This window comes from Stegostoma tigrinum, chromosome 20, assembly GCF_030684315.1.
Source record: "Stegostoma tigrinum isolate sSteTig4 chromosome 20, sSteTig4.hap1, whole genome shotgun sequence".
Lineage (NCBI taxonomy): Eukaryota > Metazoa > Chordata > Chondrichthyes > Orectolobiformes > Stegostomatidae > Stegostoma > Stegostoma tigrinum.
The window spans coordinates 5,861,725-5,877,779 of record NC_081373.1 but is presented as its reverse complement, the minus strand read 5'-3'; the positions used below and the strand labels follow the sequence as shown (position 1 = coordinate 5,877,779).

The 16,055-nt window shown below is 40.9% G+C and overlaps 1 protein-coding gene across 1 annotated transcript in view; it reads left to right on the top strand.

Annotated features, from left to right (window-relative positions):
• Positions 1–16,055, top strand: part of cfap58 (cilia and flagella associated protein 58) — a 219,804-nt gene that overhangs the window by 31,718 nt on the left and 172,031 nt on the right. The window contains exons 3-7 of the mRNA XM_048551167.2: positions 1,523–1,671; positions 4,903–5,059; positions 10,138–10,332; positions 12,696–12,833; positions 15,847–16,006. Coding sequence (XP_048407124.1) covers positions 1,523–1,671; positions 4,903–5,059; positions 10,138–10,332; positions 12,696–12,833; positions 15,847–16,006 — 799 coding nt within the window. The remainder of the gene's footprint in view (positions 1–1,522; positions 1,672–4,902; positions 5,060–10,137; positions 10,333–12,695; positions 12,834–15,846; positions 16,007–16,055) is intronic.

The following is a 16,055-nucleotide window of genomic DNA, read 5'->3' as shown; positions in this document are numbered from 1 at the left end:
GACACGCACGAGAATTCCTAGAAGCATGGCATTCCAACCGGAATTCCATCAACAAACACATTGATTTGGAGCCAATCTGCCATCCCCTGAGAAAAAGAACAGGAAATGACATCACCAACGCAGGAAATGACATCACCAACCCAAGGAAACCTAAACAGATAAATAGAAAGCGGGACATAACACCAGCGCTTCGTCGGACGCTCACTGATGATGTTACCTAGAATGGTGATGAAACGTCTGAAAACTAACCTTCCAGCTCAGCGAGCAAACTCACATCCAGACTTTGTCTCTTCACCCTATACATGCCCCTCATGATTTTGTGGAGAGCAGAGCACTCAGATCTTCAGAGCCTGTAAACAAACCAGATCTCTCCCCCTCCCCCAGAATGTGGGAAAGAAATTATACTCGAAGACTTTGCAATGGGAAAGACTTAATCAAAAAATCCTAGGTCCGATTGACTGAGAATTGCTGTAGTCAACAACAACATGAGATCATTGCCAAAAAAGTGAAAGGGCTATGAGAAAGAATGTTCATTCTATCCTTTTAATTTGGTCTCTTGATTCACAGATTTTGTTCTCTTTTGCTTATATGTTCCATTATGGTATTTCTGCAATACTGATAGTCTTATCTGTCCTTTCAATCCTATCTATGAATAAATGTATTTATTTAGATTAGATTCCTTACAGTGTGGAAACAGGCCCTTTGGCCCAACAAGTCCACACCGCCCCTTGGAGCATCGCATCCATCCCTATCCTCCTATAACCCACACACCCCTGAACACTATGGGAAATTTCCCAAGGCCAATCCACCCAGCCTGCACATCTTTGGACTGTGGGAGGAAACCAGAGCACCTGGAGGAAACCCATACAGACACAGGGAGAACGGGAAAACTCCACACAGACAGTTACCCAAGGCTGGAATTGAACCTGGGTCCCTGGCGCAGTGAGGCTGCAGTGCTAACTATTGAGCCACCATGCCACCTCTAAACCTGCATTTTGATTTAAAGGATGGATTTATAATTTAAGCTTACATATTAGTGATTAATATTCCATTTTGTCACTTGTCAAAAGATAGTTTTGTTATAATAAATACATGTTTTTTTTTGTTCGTTGATACAACCTGGTGTGAATTTCTTAGATTTGAGATAATGCATACAGTCAGATATTAACCACCCTGGTGATTGAATTGGTTGTATTTAACATTTGTGCTGACTCATGAAGCAGTGGGGCTAAATTTCCAATACACTCTTCCCATCAGAGCTGTAACATTTTCTTAATTCCACCTTTTTCTGGAAATTGATTTTCTGAAGTGTACATTTACGATTTTGCTAAAGCTATCAAATGGGTGTAATTTTCACAAACATGTTTAACTAGTGGAAATTACCTAAGTAATGCATATTCTATTGCTCTCGTAGTCATATTGATACACTCCAAGATGCTTCTGCTGTTTTTCAAAATGATGGATCATTGCAAAGACTACTTGGCTGAACTAATTCAGTTTCATGTTTTATCAAAATAAATAGGAGATTGAAAAAGCATGGAAAATGGTCGATTCAGCTCTTGAACAGGAAAAGCGAGGAAAGGAAACCATTCGCACTCTAAAACAGGAAATTAGTAATCTAACCAGGCTGGTGGAGCAAGGCGCAGGACTTTCTTTGGGCCAAGAGAGCAGGTTTGTTGATTGACTTATTTTGCCTCTGCATTGTAATTTCTTCATTAGAATCATGTTGTATACGTATGGCTAAGAACAGTGTGCATGGACAGAATGACGTCTTTGATGACTATGGAAATTGCACTTGTCTTACTGACGGCAACTTTGGCTTTAGGTGATAGTGAAAGCTGGGAGATATTGAAACAGCTACCCATATCCATTCCCCTGCCTTTCATTTCCATTGAAGTCGATAAAAGGAAAGCCAGGAGAGGTGCATGCTTTAGATTGGAGCTTTCAAGCTGCATATCTCTATGCAAATACATAGTGTTTTTTAAAACTTTGATTGCATATTTCATCAATATTCAGTGCTTTTTCTTTAGGAATTTGTGTTTTTTGCAAGCACTGTTCCTCTTTATTCCAAAACCAGCACTAAAGCAAGTCACTGCCTTAGAAGTAGGTTCTAATTGACGTTGAGAAAGTTGGAGGCATCTGCCTTCCTGAATTGCTGCAGTCCCTCTGTTGCAGGTTAATCCACAATGCTATGAGGAAAAGTCTTGCAGTATTTTGATCCCAAGACAAAGAAGGAACAGTGATGTGGTTCCAACTCAGGATAGTGTCTAATTTGGAGGTGATTTTGCAGGTGTCTCATGTATCTGGTACTCCTGTCCTTTCAGATGGTAGTTGTTGTGGCTTTGGAAAGTGTTATCCAATTTAAAGCAACAACTGGAATCCTTTTGCTGCGTGTTGTCTGGCACTAAGTGCATCAGGACAAAGAATGTATAGGTGCTGGTTGATTTTAATTGACTTTGATACCTGAAGCTGGGAAATAATCCAATATATAATAGTTACTCATAACTGTAAGGTTTGTATGCCAAAGTGCAGAAGTGCTGTTCAAGTCTTAAACTTCCTCAAACCAGGTTTATAATGCTAAAATTTGAGGCACAGGAGAAAGGAGTGAGAACAACCTCTGTCAAAGTTAAGCAATGAGAGTAAATGACTATTTTTAACAAGTAAGAACCAATGAGGATAAAAACAAATCTTGAAATCAGGAGAAAATGCAAATACTTGTAATTGGGATGCCAAGGTAAAATGGAGAGCTAAAATGCTCAGGTCAAGATTTTGGATTTTAGAGAATGCTGACTTATTTACTAACTGTTATAACTTGCCAGTAGGTTAGGAAGAGCATTAATATTGAATGAGCTTCGATAGCAGTCATCAACTTTAATATACTGCTCCTACTTTGTTACCTTTGGAGATAGACATTTAAGTTAGGCGTAGTAGGGGGGAAATAAAGAATATTGCATGTTGTCTTGATTTGGAATGTGCTTATGTGTAGGCACTAGCTAATAGAAGCTTTTAAAAGGAGGTGGATAACTACTGAGCTTGAAGGGAAGAAATCTATTGGGATAAAGGAGAACTGAGGGGATGTGAAACTGATTGGTTGGGTTCTTCATGTAACCAGTATTGGTGTGATGGACTGAATAGTCATGTTCTGTACTATGGCATTCTGTGATTCTAAGGAAAGCTGTGTTTGGCTTTCAAGCATTCTGTGATGCTTTCAAGAACTGGTTCAAAGACACCACTGTGCATGAGCTTGCATCATTTGGAGACACAACTCAAGTGAGAACAACATTTAACCTAATTATGGGAAACTTGCTTTTATGCTGAGAATGTTAAGATGTTCCTAATCTTAAACTGTGTTGGAGGAACATGTCAGCTAAGTCATTTCAACTTTCTTGTGACGGTTGCTGCAAATTAATTGAACACTACATTTTAGAGATCACAAAAGGATAGTGGTGCATTCAGACTGCGAGAACATGAGAAAGTACAGACAATACTCAACACATCTTTACAGCAAATTTCAGTGGATTAGCCACGAGGAAGAATACAATATTGTTGCCAGTGTATCTAGTCACTGTATTAATAATACTATTAGGCCATGGGCATTGTTCGTCATCCCCAAGAACTGTTATATAATTTTAAGTGGACAGAAAATGGGTTCTTGAGTTCTATTTTGTTGTTTGTCATGGTATCAACTGTTGGAAAAGATGACACGAAATGGACTTATTTTTCTTTACAATGGCAGCTGTTCAATATTCTGCCATTCACCCCTCCTTTACATCCATCTTTGTTTCTTTATCTTTCCCTTTAGCACTCCCTGCCCCACCAATCCTTTTGGCATTTAATCTCACCTGTCCTCTGCCCCATCATAGATATTCCTTTTTGTTCCTTCCCCCTTCTTCCCCTCTGAGTTGTTTAAAACCTATTTGCACTTTCCAGTTCTGCGGAAAGTTTGATGCCTTCGAGCATTAACTATGATTCTTGCCCATGTCAGGTATTTCTAGCATTTTCTGATTATCTTCCTAATGTATAAAGTTTTAATTTTAACCTTATATAAGCTGTTCTCCAACATCACCTATAACCAAAGCCAGTTACCAAGCTCCTGTCAATGTAACTTCCAAACTGATGACTTGGAAGTAAATTTGGCTGCAGTTTCCCTCCAAGTTTTGTCTACCTTCAAGGTTCAACACAGTGTGAGAAGCTCCTGGGTTTTAATAGTGCAGTTTTTTTTCCACAGCAATCCACCTGAGACAACTGCCCTCTGGGTCCCAGGCATCTTTTCAGTGACCTGCATAGGTTGGTGTGGAGGTGGGGGTGTCTGGGTGGGATTTGGGTTTGTGGTGGGGGTGTGGTGAGACAGGAGGAAATCTTTTGCCAAAGCGTTCAGGTAATTTCCAATTAGCGAATTCAAGAATGTAATGAAGTTTGGAGTTTAAGTCTGAATTTTATCTCTTCAACGTACTTTGGTTCATGCTCCAATACATCAGCAGACCGTGAATCATTATTTTGCCTAGTTCCATAAAATTGCCTGAATGGGAGAGACTGGTTTAATGCGCATGCCAAAGATTGTTGTCTTTTTCTGAGCTGTACTACCTAAGAACTAAATTTCCAAAATCAGGCTCCCAACAGAGAACCTTGCTTGCGAAGAACATATTGGTAAAATGCTGACTGATTCCTCTCTGTTTTCTGATCACTAGGCAGTCTCAATGAGTTCTCAAGTAGAAGTTTTGGGCTCTCTGCTGGGAGTTCACATTTCTCTCTGGAAATTACCTGTTTATTAATTTGGAATGAATGAAGTCAGATTATCTATTCTAGTAGTTAAGAAAATATTTAAGTTCACAACTTTAACAAATCTGAAATATGTTCTTCTCCCCAAACCGAGATAATGCCTTTGTGAATTGTGTTGTACAGTGTTAACGATATGCTAAAAATCCAAGAACAGCTGACCAAAGATAGAGATGAATTACTCAAAGAGGTTGTCGCCTTACGTGAGAAAGTCACGGAGATGGTAGCCAAGGAGGAAGAGTATGAACGTCTTAAAGATGAGGCAGATCAGAACACGGCCCAGGTGGGTACTTTCTGTCGTTGGCCCTTTTCTCTTCTGCGGAGCTCCATTTGTGTGTGAATGGCCAAAAGCTATTCTACAAATTAGTATCTACTTGGAAATCTTGACCACCCATTTCTTCATATAAGACAACTACTAATAGACTGGTCAGTCACATATCTTAGTTAAACCAATACAGGCAGACTGTCCCAAAAATGAACACTTATTGATAGTCCCAAGTAGCTTACATTATAGTAGATACAAGCAGCACCTTGAATCCATGAACAATTACAAATTTTGAACTGCTGATATCCTTTAATGCATGGGTATATGCATTGTGGCACTGAATAAAAAGAAAGGTCTTTTGTGTCCTTTTTAAAATGAGTACAATTAAGGGACTTGCGTAAAGTGTCACAATGTGTCCTAATCTGTAGGTTTCATTGTTGTCCAGAATGGAGATTGAGAAAAGGCTTGTGGGTAGAAACAGGTTGCCAGCAATGGTTTGGAACATATAGAAATGGATAGGGAAATGGAGAAAAATACAGAGTTAACAATGATTAAAAGAAAATGAGTGAACTAGAGAGCTACAATTGAGGATACAAAGGAAAAGGATGGAAATAAAAAAAAATGAGAGTGGGAGATGAGAAGGAGCAATTTCTACAGAGCCTTTTAAAACAAAATCTGGCTAATGTAGTGATTGTAACAAGGTCAACCAGGTGGACCTCATAGACTGTGAGTTCCCCAATAGTGGCTGTTAACTTGGTCCTGTCAGGGAATCCTGGCTAACAGATATAAACAGGAATGTCAGAGATTCTGTTCACTAGGAGCGGCTTTGCGTTGGCTGGGTCAGTGTCATTTACTATGCACGTGTAAATAAAGAGTGATTTGATGATGGGATACCAGCCTTTGTGGAGTTATTTCAGCACAGAGGATTAATCAAATCTTTAACAAAGTTCAATTAATAGCCTAAAACAGTCACTATCAATGGACCTATTTTAAATTAAATGTTTATAGAGACTATTTTCTTTTTCTGTAATTGTTTTCATTTTCAATAGGGAGTGAGGATGATATGATCAAAAGAATTGCCTGGGCGGAATAATTGCCTAATTCTGTAGTTGTGACAATTAAGTTCAACATGTCGAAGCATGTTCGGGGTTGTATCTACATGGTACAGCATAGCCAAGAAAGTATCAATGTATTTATAATTTTGAACTGCTTTAACTCAAAATGGATGGGAGACCTGTTATGGTATAACATACCTTTATTAATGTTCCTGTCAATAATATAAGTAGTATCACAGATAATACAACATTTAATGTGTAGTTCCACTCTCATGCACCCTTGAGGTGGTTGGAAAAGTTAATAATTTTTAGGTAATCTTGATAGGCAAGTGTAATATTATTAATCTGTTACCAAGTGTGAACAGGATTGATCAAGTAGGCATAGAGCAGATGTTTCCTTGTGTGGGGCAAACTAGAACGAGAGGTCATAGTTTTAGACTCGGGTAGCTTTAAATTGAGATGAGGAAAAATTATTTCTCTCAAAGGTTCGTGAATCTGGAATTTATCAGACTGTACAGTGGATGCCCTGTGTAAATTTAAGGAGAAGATAGGCAAATTTTTAATTAGTAATGGATTGAAGAGCTATGGACAACAGGCAGCAAAATGGAGTTTAGATTGAGATGAGATCAGCTATGATCCTATTAAATGGCAGACCAGGCTCGCGGGGCTGAATTGCCTGTCCTGCTTCTAGTTCTTATGTTCTAATGGTGATGAGAACAACACCCATTAGCTTTGATGGTATGATCTTCAATCCGAGGCATTCAAAATATGGATTGCATTCTCTGCCATCTCTTGCCTTTGGCAGATTTGATATTGCATGTGTCTGTGACTCTTTTGTTTCAGCTTTCCAGCCTTGATATTTTTATGACTGAAGTTCAATTGGTTCTTCTTTCAACTTCCATTAAGAAAAGAACATGAACAAAAACAGGAATTGTCAGAGAAACTCAGCAGCTGTGGCAGTATCTGCGGAGAAAAGACAGAGTTAACATTTAGCGTCCAGTGAACCTTCTTCAGAACTTGAAGGCCTGAACCAACCTCAACCACCACCACCCTCCTTTGCCTGGCCGAGCTCGTTCTCACTTTAAGCACCCTCTCCTTTAACTCCTCTCACTTTCTTCAGATCAAAGATGTGGTCATGAGTACCCACATGGACCCCAGTAATGCCTGCCTCTATGTGCCTTCTGCAGAACATTCCTTGTTTCAATCCTATTTGGGCCCCCACCCACAACTCTTTCCCACTACCTCAATTATATAATCATTGCTGCTTCTCTCTCTCTTTTAGAATTGGAAACAGTTATCAATTTTGCTTTCAATTTCCACCCTGCTGTCATCTTCACCTGGTCCATCTCTAACTCTCCATTCCTTTCCTCGACGCCTCTATCTCGATTTTTGGGGATAGGCTGGCCATCAAAAAGCAGTTTTGATGAAGGATGGCTGGAGTCAAAACAATGACTCTGCCTTCTCTTCAAGATGCTGCCAGGCCTGCTAAGTTTTTCCAGAAATTTCGGTTTTTGTTTCAGATTTATAGAATCCGGAGTTCTTTGTTTAATTTTTGAGAGAAAACACAGGTCTGTTGTTAAATGTGATAATGGGAACTGCAGATGCTGGAGAATCCAAGATAATAAAATGTGAGGCTGGATGAACACAGCAGGCCCAGCAGCATCTCAGGAGCACAAAAGCTGACGTTTCGGGCCTGGACCCTTCATCAGAGAGGGGGATGGGGTGAGGGTTCTGGAATAAATAGGGAGAGAGGGGGAGGTGGACCGAAGATGGAGAGGAAAGAAGATAGGTGGAGCGGAGAGTATAGGTGGGGAGGTAGGGAGGGGATAGGTCAGTCCAGGGAAGACAGACAGGTCAAGGAGGTGGGATGAGGTTGGTAGGTAGGAGATGGAGGTGCGGCTTGGGGTGGGAGGAAGGGATGGGTGAGAGGAAAAACAGGTTAGGGAGGCAGAGACAGTTTGGACGGTTTTGGGACGCAGTGGGTGGAGGGGAAGAGCTGGGCTGGTTGTGTGGTGCAGTGGGGAGAGGGGACGAACTGGGCTGGTTTTGGGATGTGGTGGGGGAAGGGGAGATTTTGAAGCTGGTGAAGTCCACATTGATACCATTGGGCTGCAGGGTTCCCAAGTGGAATATGAGTTGCTGTTCCTGCAACCTTCGGGTGGCATCACCCATCCCTTCCTCCCACCCCAAGCCGCACCTCCATCTCCTACCTACCAACCTCATCCCACCTCCTTGACCTGTCCGTCTTCCCTGGACTGACCTATCCCCTCCCTACCTCCCCATCTATACTCTCCTCTCCACCTATCTTCTTTCCTCTCCATCTTTGGTCCGCCTCCCCCTCTCTCCCTATTTATTCCAGAACCCTTACCCCATCCCCCTCTCTGATGAAGGGTCCAGGCCCAAAACGTCAGCTTTTGTGCTCCTGAGATGCTGCTGGGCCTGCTGTGTTCATCCAGCCTCACATTTTTTTATCTCTGTTATTAAATGATAGTGTTTCACCTGTCACCAGAGAGCTTTTAGAAATGCCTTCAACTTAATCCTTTGATTTTCCATGTAATAGAACAGAATTTTGCTTAACAGTCTTAACAGTATACTAGTGAACTCCTCCGTTTGTCAGATGTTTGGAGGAACACACTTGTTTTTTGGGTTATGCTGCTCTCCTGAGAGTCTGGCTCGGGGGTGGGGGTGGGGGTTGTTATGCTGGCTCTGTGACTGATTGGCTGAAAGCTCTTCGCAAGCAGGATTTTCCTCAGTTGGTGGTCCTAATCCCATTCGACAGACCGCAGGTGAATAATTAGCTACCTAAATGCTGGAAGTTCCAGTGGGATTTCCGAGCTGAGTGGTGCGTGGGTTGCTCCTGCTGATCTGTCACTCTGTTAGACTTAGTCTGGAAAAGGGAAGATTTTGCCCTAAAATATTTACATGCATCATTGTTATTGGGGCTGCAGTCTCCAATTTCAGCTGGATCTGGACCTGAAGTCAATTTGCACTTTAATAAACATCTCCAGTTGGAGATTATTCCATTTTCAGACACTACCCTAAAGGGAAAAATGACCAAAAACTAAATGGCAACGATGAAAATGAATGGATTGGTCACATTTGGCCTTGAGTTTAAAACATTAAGGATAGGACAAGCCTTGTTTTAATGTATTTTTCCCTTCATGACAGTGCACTGTTGGATAAAATTAGTGTGCAAGGGCGTGGGGAGAAAGCAGCAGGTCGGCACTGAGTAATGATTTTGTATCAAGACCCAGTGTTGGCATGGTGGGCTAAATGACTTCTTTCTAATGATTGTGTAAAGTTGAAATTGAAAGAATTTTAGAGCACGTTGGCTGCAATTATAAAATGAAATGTTCTTAAGTTTCTAAGCACTAAGTCAGTTGTAGTTTGCTCACTAGCTGGTTGGGAGGCAATGGCCTTGTGGTATGGACTGTAAATCCAGAGACCCAGAAAATGTTCTGGGGACCAGGGTTCTAATCCTACTATGGCAGATGTTGGAATTTGAATTGAATAAATATCTGGAATTAACAATCTAATGATGACTGTGAATCCATTGCTGATTGTTGGAAAAACCCATCAGGTTCACTAATGTCCTTTAGGGAAGGAAACTGCCATCCTTACCTGGTCTGGCCTACATCTGACTACAGATCCACAGCAATGTGGTGGACTCTTAAATGACCTCTGGGCAATTAGGGATGGGCAATAAATGCTGTCTAGCCAGCAACGTCCTCATCCCGTGAATGAATAAAGGTAAACAAAATTGCTGATGTTGAGTGATTTCACCAAACATAAGTAATTGTAGATTCTGAAATCTTCTATTAATAGAAAAGTAACAAAAAATCTACAGCTTTGACAAAGAGACTATATTATTGTTTAATAGATTGTCTTTAATTGTGGTATTAACAATTATCAGTATATATATGAAATACTACAATCTTTTAGCCTATGTTGAGCAAGTGAATAAAAAGGATTGTTTTCGACAGAGCTCTAACACATGTTTTGTTTGATTCCCATTACCCTACATCAATTTTCTGAATGCAGCTTGAACATGACATACAGATGCGAGAGAATGAAATTGCCCGTGAGATGCGGCGGAAGGAGAAGTTGCAGAAGGAACTCACCCGCTTGAAGGGAGAGCTGGAAGATAATCAGTCGGAGATCAAATCACTGATGGCTCAACAACAAAAGGCCAAAGATGACTATCAGAAATTAGATCTGCAGCTCAAGGAACAAAAGGTAACCAGAACACAGTGCCCAGTAGTAGCTTCAAATTAACTAATCAGAAATGCAGAGGATATGAATCGAATATATTCATTTAGGTTGTGCTTTTGAGACAGGCAGAGTGTCTTCAGAGATTCAACACTAGTAATGCAGTACATTAGGAAATGCCTTGTTAGTGAGACCATCTGTAAAGGATTGTCTCTCATCAGTAATTCTGGACATTGGATTATTCTAAACTTAGCTGGTGCGAACAAAATTCCAATAGATGAACTTTTGAAATTCAAAATATAATCCATGTGGCCTTTTGAGGTAGTATTTACAAAACAGTGATTGAGAAGAGCTGCATTTTCAGTGATTAAAATCTGCACTCTCAAGGGACCCCAATAATTCATGTATTTCTTAGCTGACATGCAAATAGAAATGTACCTACCCCAACTTTGCAATAGGCAACAAATGCATCGCTCTTTGATTATATCATGATACAGCTTTTTTTTCTTTTCCTTTCCCTCTCCTTTATTCTGACTATTCTTCAATGCTTTTCGTTATTTTCACTTCTCTCTTCTGTTCTCTTGTCTTATCTCTCTCAGTCATGCCATCAAAGAAACAAAGAAACCTACAGCACAGGAACAGGCCCTTCAGCCCTCCAAGCCTGCGCCGATCAAGATCCTCTGTCTAACTGTCATCTATTTTCTAACGGTCTGTGTCCATTTCCTCGTTGCCCATCCATGTACCTGTCCAAATATATCTTAAAAGACGCTAATGTGTCTGTGTCCACCACCTCCGCTGGCAACGCGTTCCAGGCACCCACCACCCTCTGTGTAAAGAACTTTCCACGCATATCTCCCTTAAACTTTCCTCCTCTCACTTTGAACTCAAGACCCCTAGTAACTGAGTCCCCCACTCTGGGAAAAAGCTTTTTGCTATCCACCCTGTCCATAACTCTCATGATTTTGTAGACCTCAATCAGGTCCCCCCTCAATCTCCGTCTTTCTAATGAAAATAATCCTAGTCTATTCATCCTCCCTTCATAGCTAGCACCCTCCATGCCAGACAACATCCTGGTGAACCTCCTCTGCACCCTCTCCAAAGCATCCACATCCTTTAGGTAATGTGGCAACCAGAACTGTACACAGTACTCCAAATGTGGCCGAACCAAAATCCTATACAACTGCAACATGACCTGCCAACTCTTGTACTCAATACCCCGCCCAGTGAAGGAAAGCATGCCATATGCCTTCTCGACCACCCTATTGACCTGTGTTGTCACCTTCAGGGAAAAATGGACCTGAACACCCAGATCTCTCTGTTCATCAATTTTCCCTCGGACTTTTCCATTTACTGTATAGTTCGCCCTTGAATTTGATCTTCCAAAATGCACCACCTCGCATTTGCCCTCCTAACCCATCTTTTTTCCCTTCTGCCCCTTATGCTTTTCCTGTCTTTTCCTTCTTGTGTTCACTTTTAATTTCTTTGCAGCCTTTGTAGTTGTGATATTTGGCAATTTTCAGTTCTTTTTCTCCTCTTTCCTTCGGTTTTAAATTAAAACTAATGGGGACAAATTTGCCCCCACATCAGTGGCCAAATTGTTGAATCAAGACTCATGAGTCAAGTTTCAATTTGATTTTTTTTATAAAGGGCCTTCCACCGTCAGTGGACTATGAGCGATACCAAAAGATGTTAGAAGGTCAATTCATTTCAGATCTTATTGTGTGAGTGCTGATCTCTACATGGCGAGAGGATTTAGTGTCCATTTTGGATTTCAAGAATCAGCATTGAGCATTCCCAGGTTAGATGCAGGATTGGGAATTTCAGAGTACAACATATTTTGCTCTACTCTGACACTATGCCTCCACTTAATATTATAGAAAGGTATTTTCCACTGAATTATATCTTCTACTGTAACACATGTAGGAGCGTATTTTCAGTGTTAGAGCACAGATTTTCGGAAAAAAAGATAATTCTACTATCATATCTGTTCATTAATTGAAATGGAATTGCAAATTATTGAAATTGTGTCCCATGAACCTCAGAAGTTGGAGGACAAATTCAGACCCGTTTTACATAGGACCTTCCCAAGAAAAGACTTTTATCCCAATGGTCTTGGCTGGGTTGAAACCTAGGTCCGAACAACAGAAAGCCAGCACTGAACCCTCTTCATCGCCTAGACATGTTTGGAATTGATTTTTAGGAAAAGAAAGACTTTCATTTATAGCAAGCTTTTTAGAACCCCCAGATGTTCCAAAGGACTTGACAACTAAGGAGGAAATGTTGCCACTTGTCTTGGAATACAACAAACTTGAGTTAAAATCTCACATGCAGAATGAACAAAATGATTTATTTTTCATTTCAATTGTTTGACATTCTTTTTCCATGAATAGATTTTGAATGAAAGGGCTTCAAAGGATTTGGAACTACTTCACCACAAGGTCATCAAGCTGCAGCAGGAGAATGAGCAACAAGCTATAATTACTGACCAACTGACCCATGAAAACCAACAGAAAATGATAGATCTTAAAGTATGTGTGATTTACTTCCATTTTATTAATTAGAATCATATAACATGTGTTGCTTTATCATGTCTGTATTGGTAATCTAAAGAACACACACTGCATTTCTGAAGCTATAAATACAAATCTGTAATATAATGGTCTGGCATATACCTTGGTCTACCATCGTCATTAAGCGAAGCGACAAACCCTGGCTCAATAAGGATTTTAAAAGAGTATGTCAGGAGTGCATGATAGGTAAGTGAAAATGAGGTGTGAAGTACTAATAAAGGCCTATATGAATGTTAAACAGTGGATGGGGCACACTAAAGACATGGGTAAATAATCTGACATCCAATGGATCAAAGCACTGGTAGTCTTGTGATTTTTTTTTCTCCATTAATTTATGGAATGTGGATATTGTGGGGGCCAGCATTTATTGCCCATCCCCCCAGTGGCTCATGAGAAGATGGTGATGAGCTGCCTTCTTGAACTGCTGCAGCCCATGTCTTGCTGGTAGATCTGTTATGCCATTAGAAAGGAAATTTGCAGGATTTTAACTCAGCGACATTGAAGGAATGGCGATATATTTATTAATCAGGTTATGAGTGGCTTGGAGGGGAAACTACAGATGGTTCTTTTCCCCATGTATCTGCTGCCCTTGAGCTTGTAGATGGTAGTAGTCATGGGAGGTGCTGTCTATGAAGCTCGATGAATTTCTCCCTGTGTCAGTGTGGGTTTCCTCTGGGTGCTCCAGTTTCCTCCCACAGTCTAAAGGTGTGCAGGTTAGGTGGATTGGTCATGCTAAATTGCCCATAGTGCCCAGGGATTTGTATGCAAAATGCAGGGCTACATGTGAGTCTGGGTGGAATGCTCTTCGTAGAATTGGTATGGACTTGTTGGGCCAAATTGCCTGTTTCCACACTATAGGGATTTTTCTAAACTTTGTAGATAGTATATACTGCCGCTGCTAGTCTGTTGGGAGGGAGTGGGAGTGTTTGTGGATATGTGCTAATCAAGTGAGCACTTTGACCTGAATGGTGTTAAGCTTCTTGAGTGTTGTTGGAGCTGTGCTCATCCAGGTAAGGGAGGAGTATTCCATCACATTCCTGACTTGTTCGTTTTAGGTAATAGACAGGTTATTGGGAGTTAGGAGGTGAGTAACTCACTATAGGATTCCTGCCTTTGACTTGCTTTTGTAGCCATTGCATTTATATGCTAATCCAGTTCAAATCCTGGTCAATGGTTTTGACAGTGGGGCTTCAGTAGTGGTAACACCACCAAATGTGAAGGGACAATGTTAGACTTCCTTGTTGGAGATGATCATCGCCTGGTGTATGTGTGGGATGAATGTTACTTGCCAACTTTCAGCCCAAGCCTGGGTATTGTCCAGGTCCTACTGCATTTGGACATAGACTGCTTCAGTACCTGAGGAGTTGATGGCAGTGGATATAAACAGTTAACAGGAGGAGAGATCCCATGAGCATCCTTATCCTCAATGACAGCAGAGCACACGACCTGCAAAAGTGTTAATAACATCTTCAGTCAGTAATGCTGAGTGGATAACTCATCCTGAAGTTCCTACTGTCAGAGCTGTCAGCTTTCAACCAATTTGGTTCACTCACGTAGTATTAAGAAACAAGTAACTGTATACATGCAGTTAAGGCTTTGAGTCTGGCAACAACATAGCTGTACCACTACAAACGTGTGCCCCAGAAGTAGCCATACATTGAACCAAAGATAACAAGGTGTAGAGCTGGATGAACACAGCAGGCCAAGCAGCATCAGTGGAGCAGGAAAGTTGGCGTTTCGGGTCGAGACCCTTCTTCAGAAATTTGAACCAGTACATTGAACCAAACTGTTCCAATATACTTTCAAAACTGACATCTACCCTGTAATGTGGAAAATTTCCTAGGTAAACCTATTCTCGCCACAGCACATTATAGAGTTTAATTTTATAAATGTAAGTTATTACCAGATGAAAATGACCATGAAAGCTATTGGCCTTTTGTAAAATCTCAGCAGAGTCCCTGGTGCCCTTCAGGGAAGGAATATATTACCTATAAATGTTAATTGTATCTCTTCTTTAATGCTCTCAGTAGCTCTCGTGATAGATATTTATGACTGACTGGCCAGTACCAGCCAGTTCCAAGAATTAATTCACAAGAAAAAGAAACAAATGAACAATGGCTGTGGTTAAATGCCAGATACTTCAATTTAAATCTCAGAAAAGTGTGGCCATTATCTTTGACCTTTGTCACACACCCAGTGACTTGCCATCAATTCTATTTCTATCCCTTACCATTATAGCAACCTGTCTTCAGCTTTGGCTCAGTGGTTAACCTGTCCTGCCTCTAAGTCAGTAGTTTGTGGAAGCACAAACCATTCGAGGGACGTGAGCACACAGTGACAACTGATGCTCCAGTGTCTTTTTGAGGGAGCGCTGCTCTGTGTCAAATTGAATCCTTGTGAAAGATTGCGCAACATTATTTTGAAAAAGACCAAATAGAGTTCTTTCAGCAGATTCTTGGTAAATACTTACCTTTAAGCTAACATCAGTAAAACAAGCTATCTGGTCATTATCACATTGCTGTGGGCAATTAGTTTTGTTTCCTACATAGCACCAATGACTACACTTCAAAAAAAAACTTAATTGGCTGCAAAGTACTTTGGGATGCTCTGAAGTTGTGAAAATGTTCAGAAATCTTTCCTTATCTCAGAAAGGGCTAGACTTGTCATAATTTCAGCATCTGATTCAATTCTGAGCTGAACCCGCAACCCCCAAATGCTCTCCAAAACAAGAATCTCCCACTGTCACTACCATAGCCTCAGCTGCTTCAGCCTTGTTGTAGTCCATCTACTGCTGAAACCCTCATCCATGTCTTTGCCATTTCAAGTGCTTTGACTGAATTATTTCCCACCACCATGTTATGATCATTGAAAAAAGTGAGGTACACAAACTGAGCTGGATGGAGTAAAACTCCGATATTGCCTGTTTGCAAGCTGCCTGTTCAAATAATTGCACCACTGTTTTTTGATCTAGTCCAAAGAGGAAGATGTGAGTCAGTTGCGTCATGATGTCGTTAAGTTGACGAAGGTGAGAGAGGTGTTGCAGCGGAGATTACATCAGGCTGAAGATCAGAAACTGGAGCTTGACCACCAGCGGGAAACTTTGAAGAACCTCACTGTTTCCATGGAGAAAGGTAGGGCTTCTGGTTGCCTATCTCATTCTGTAAAGCAAACTTTAATTTA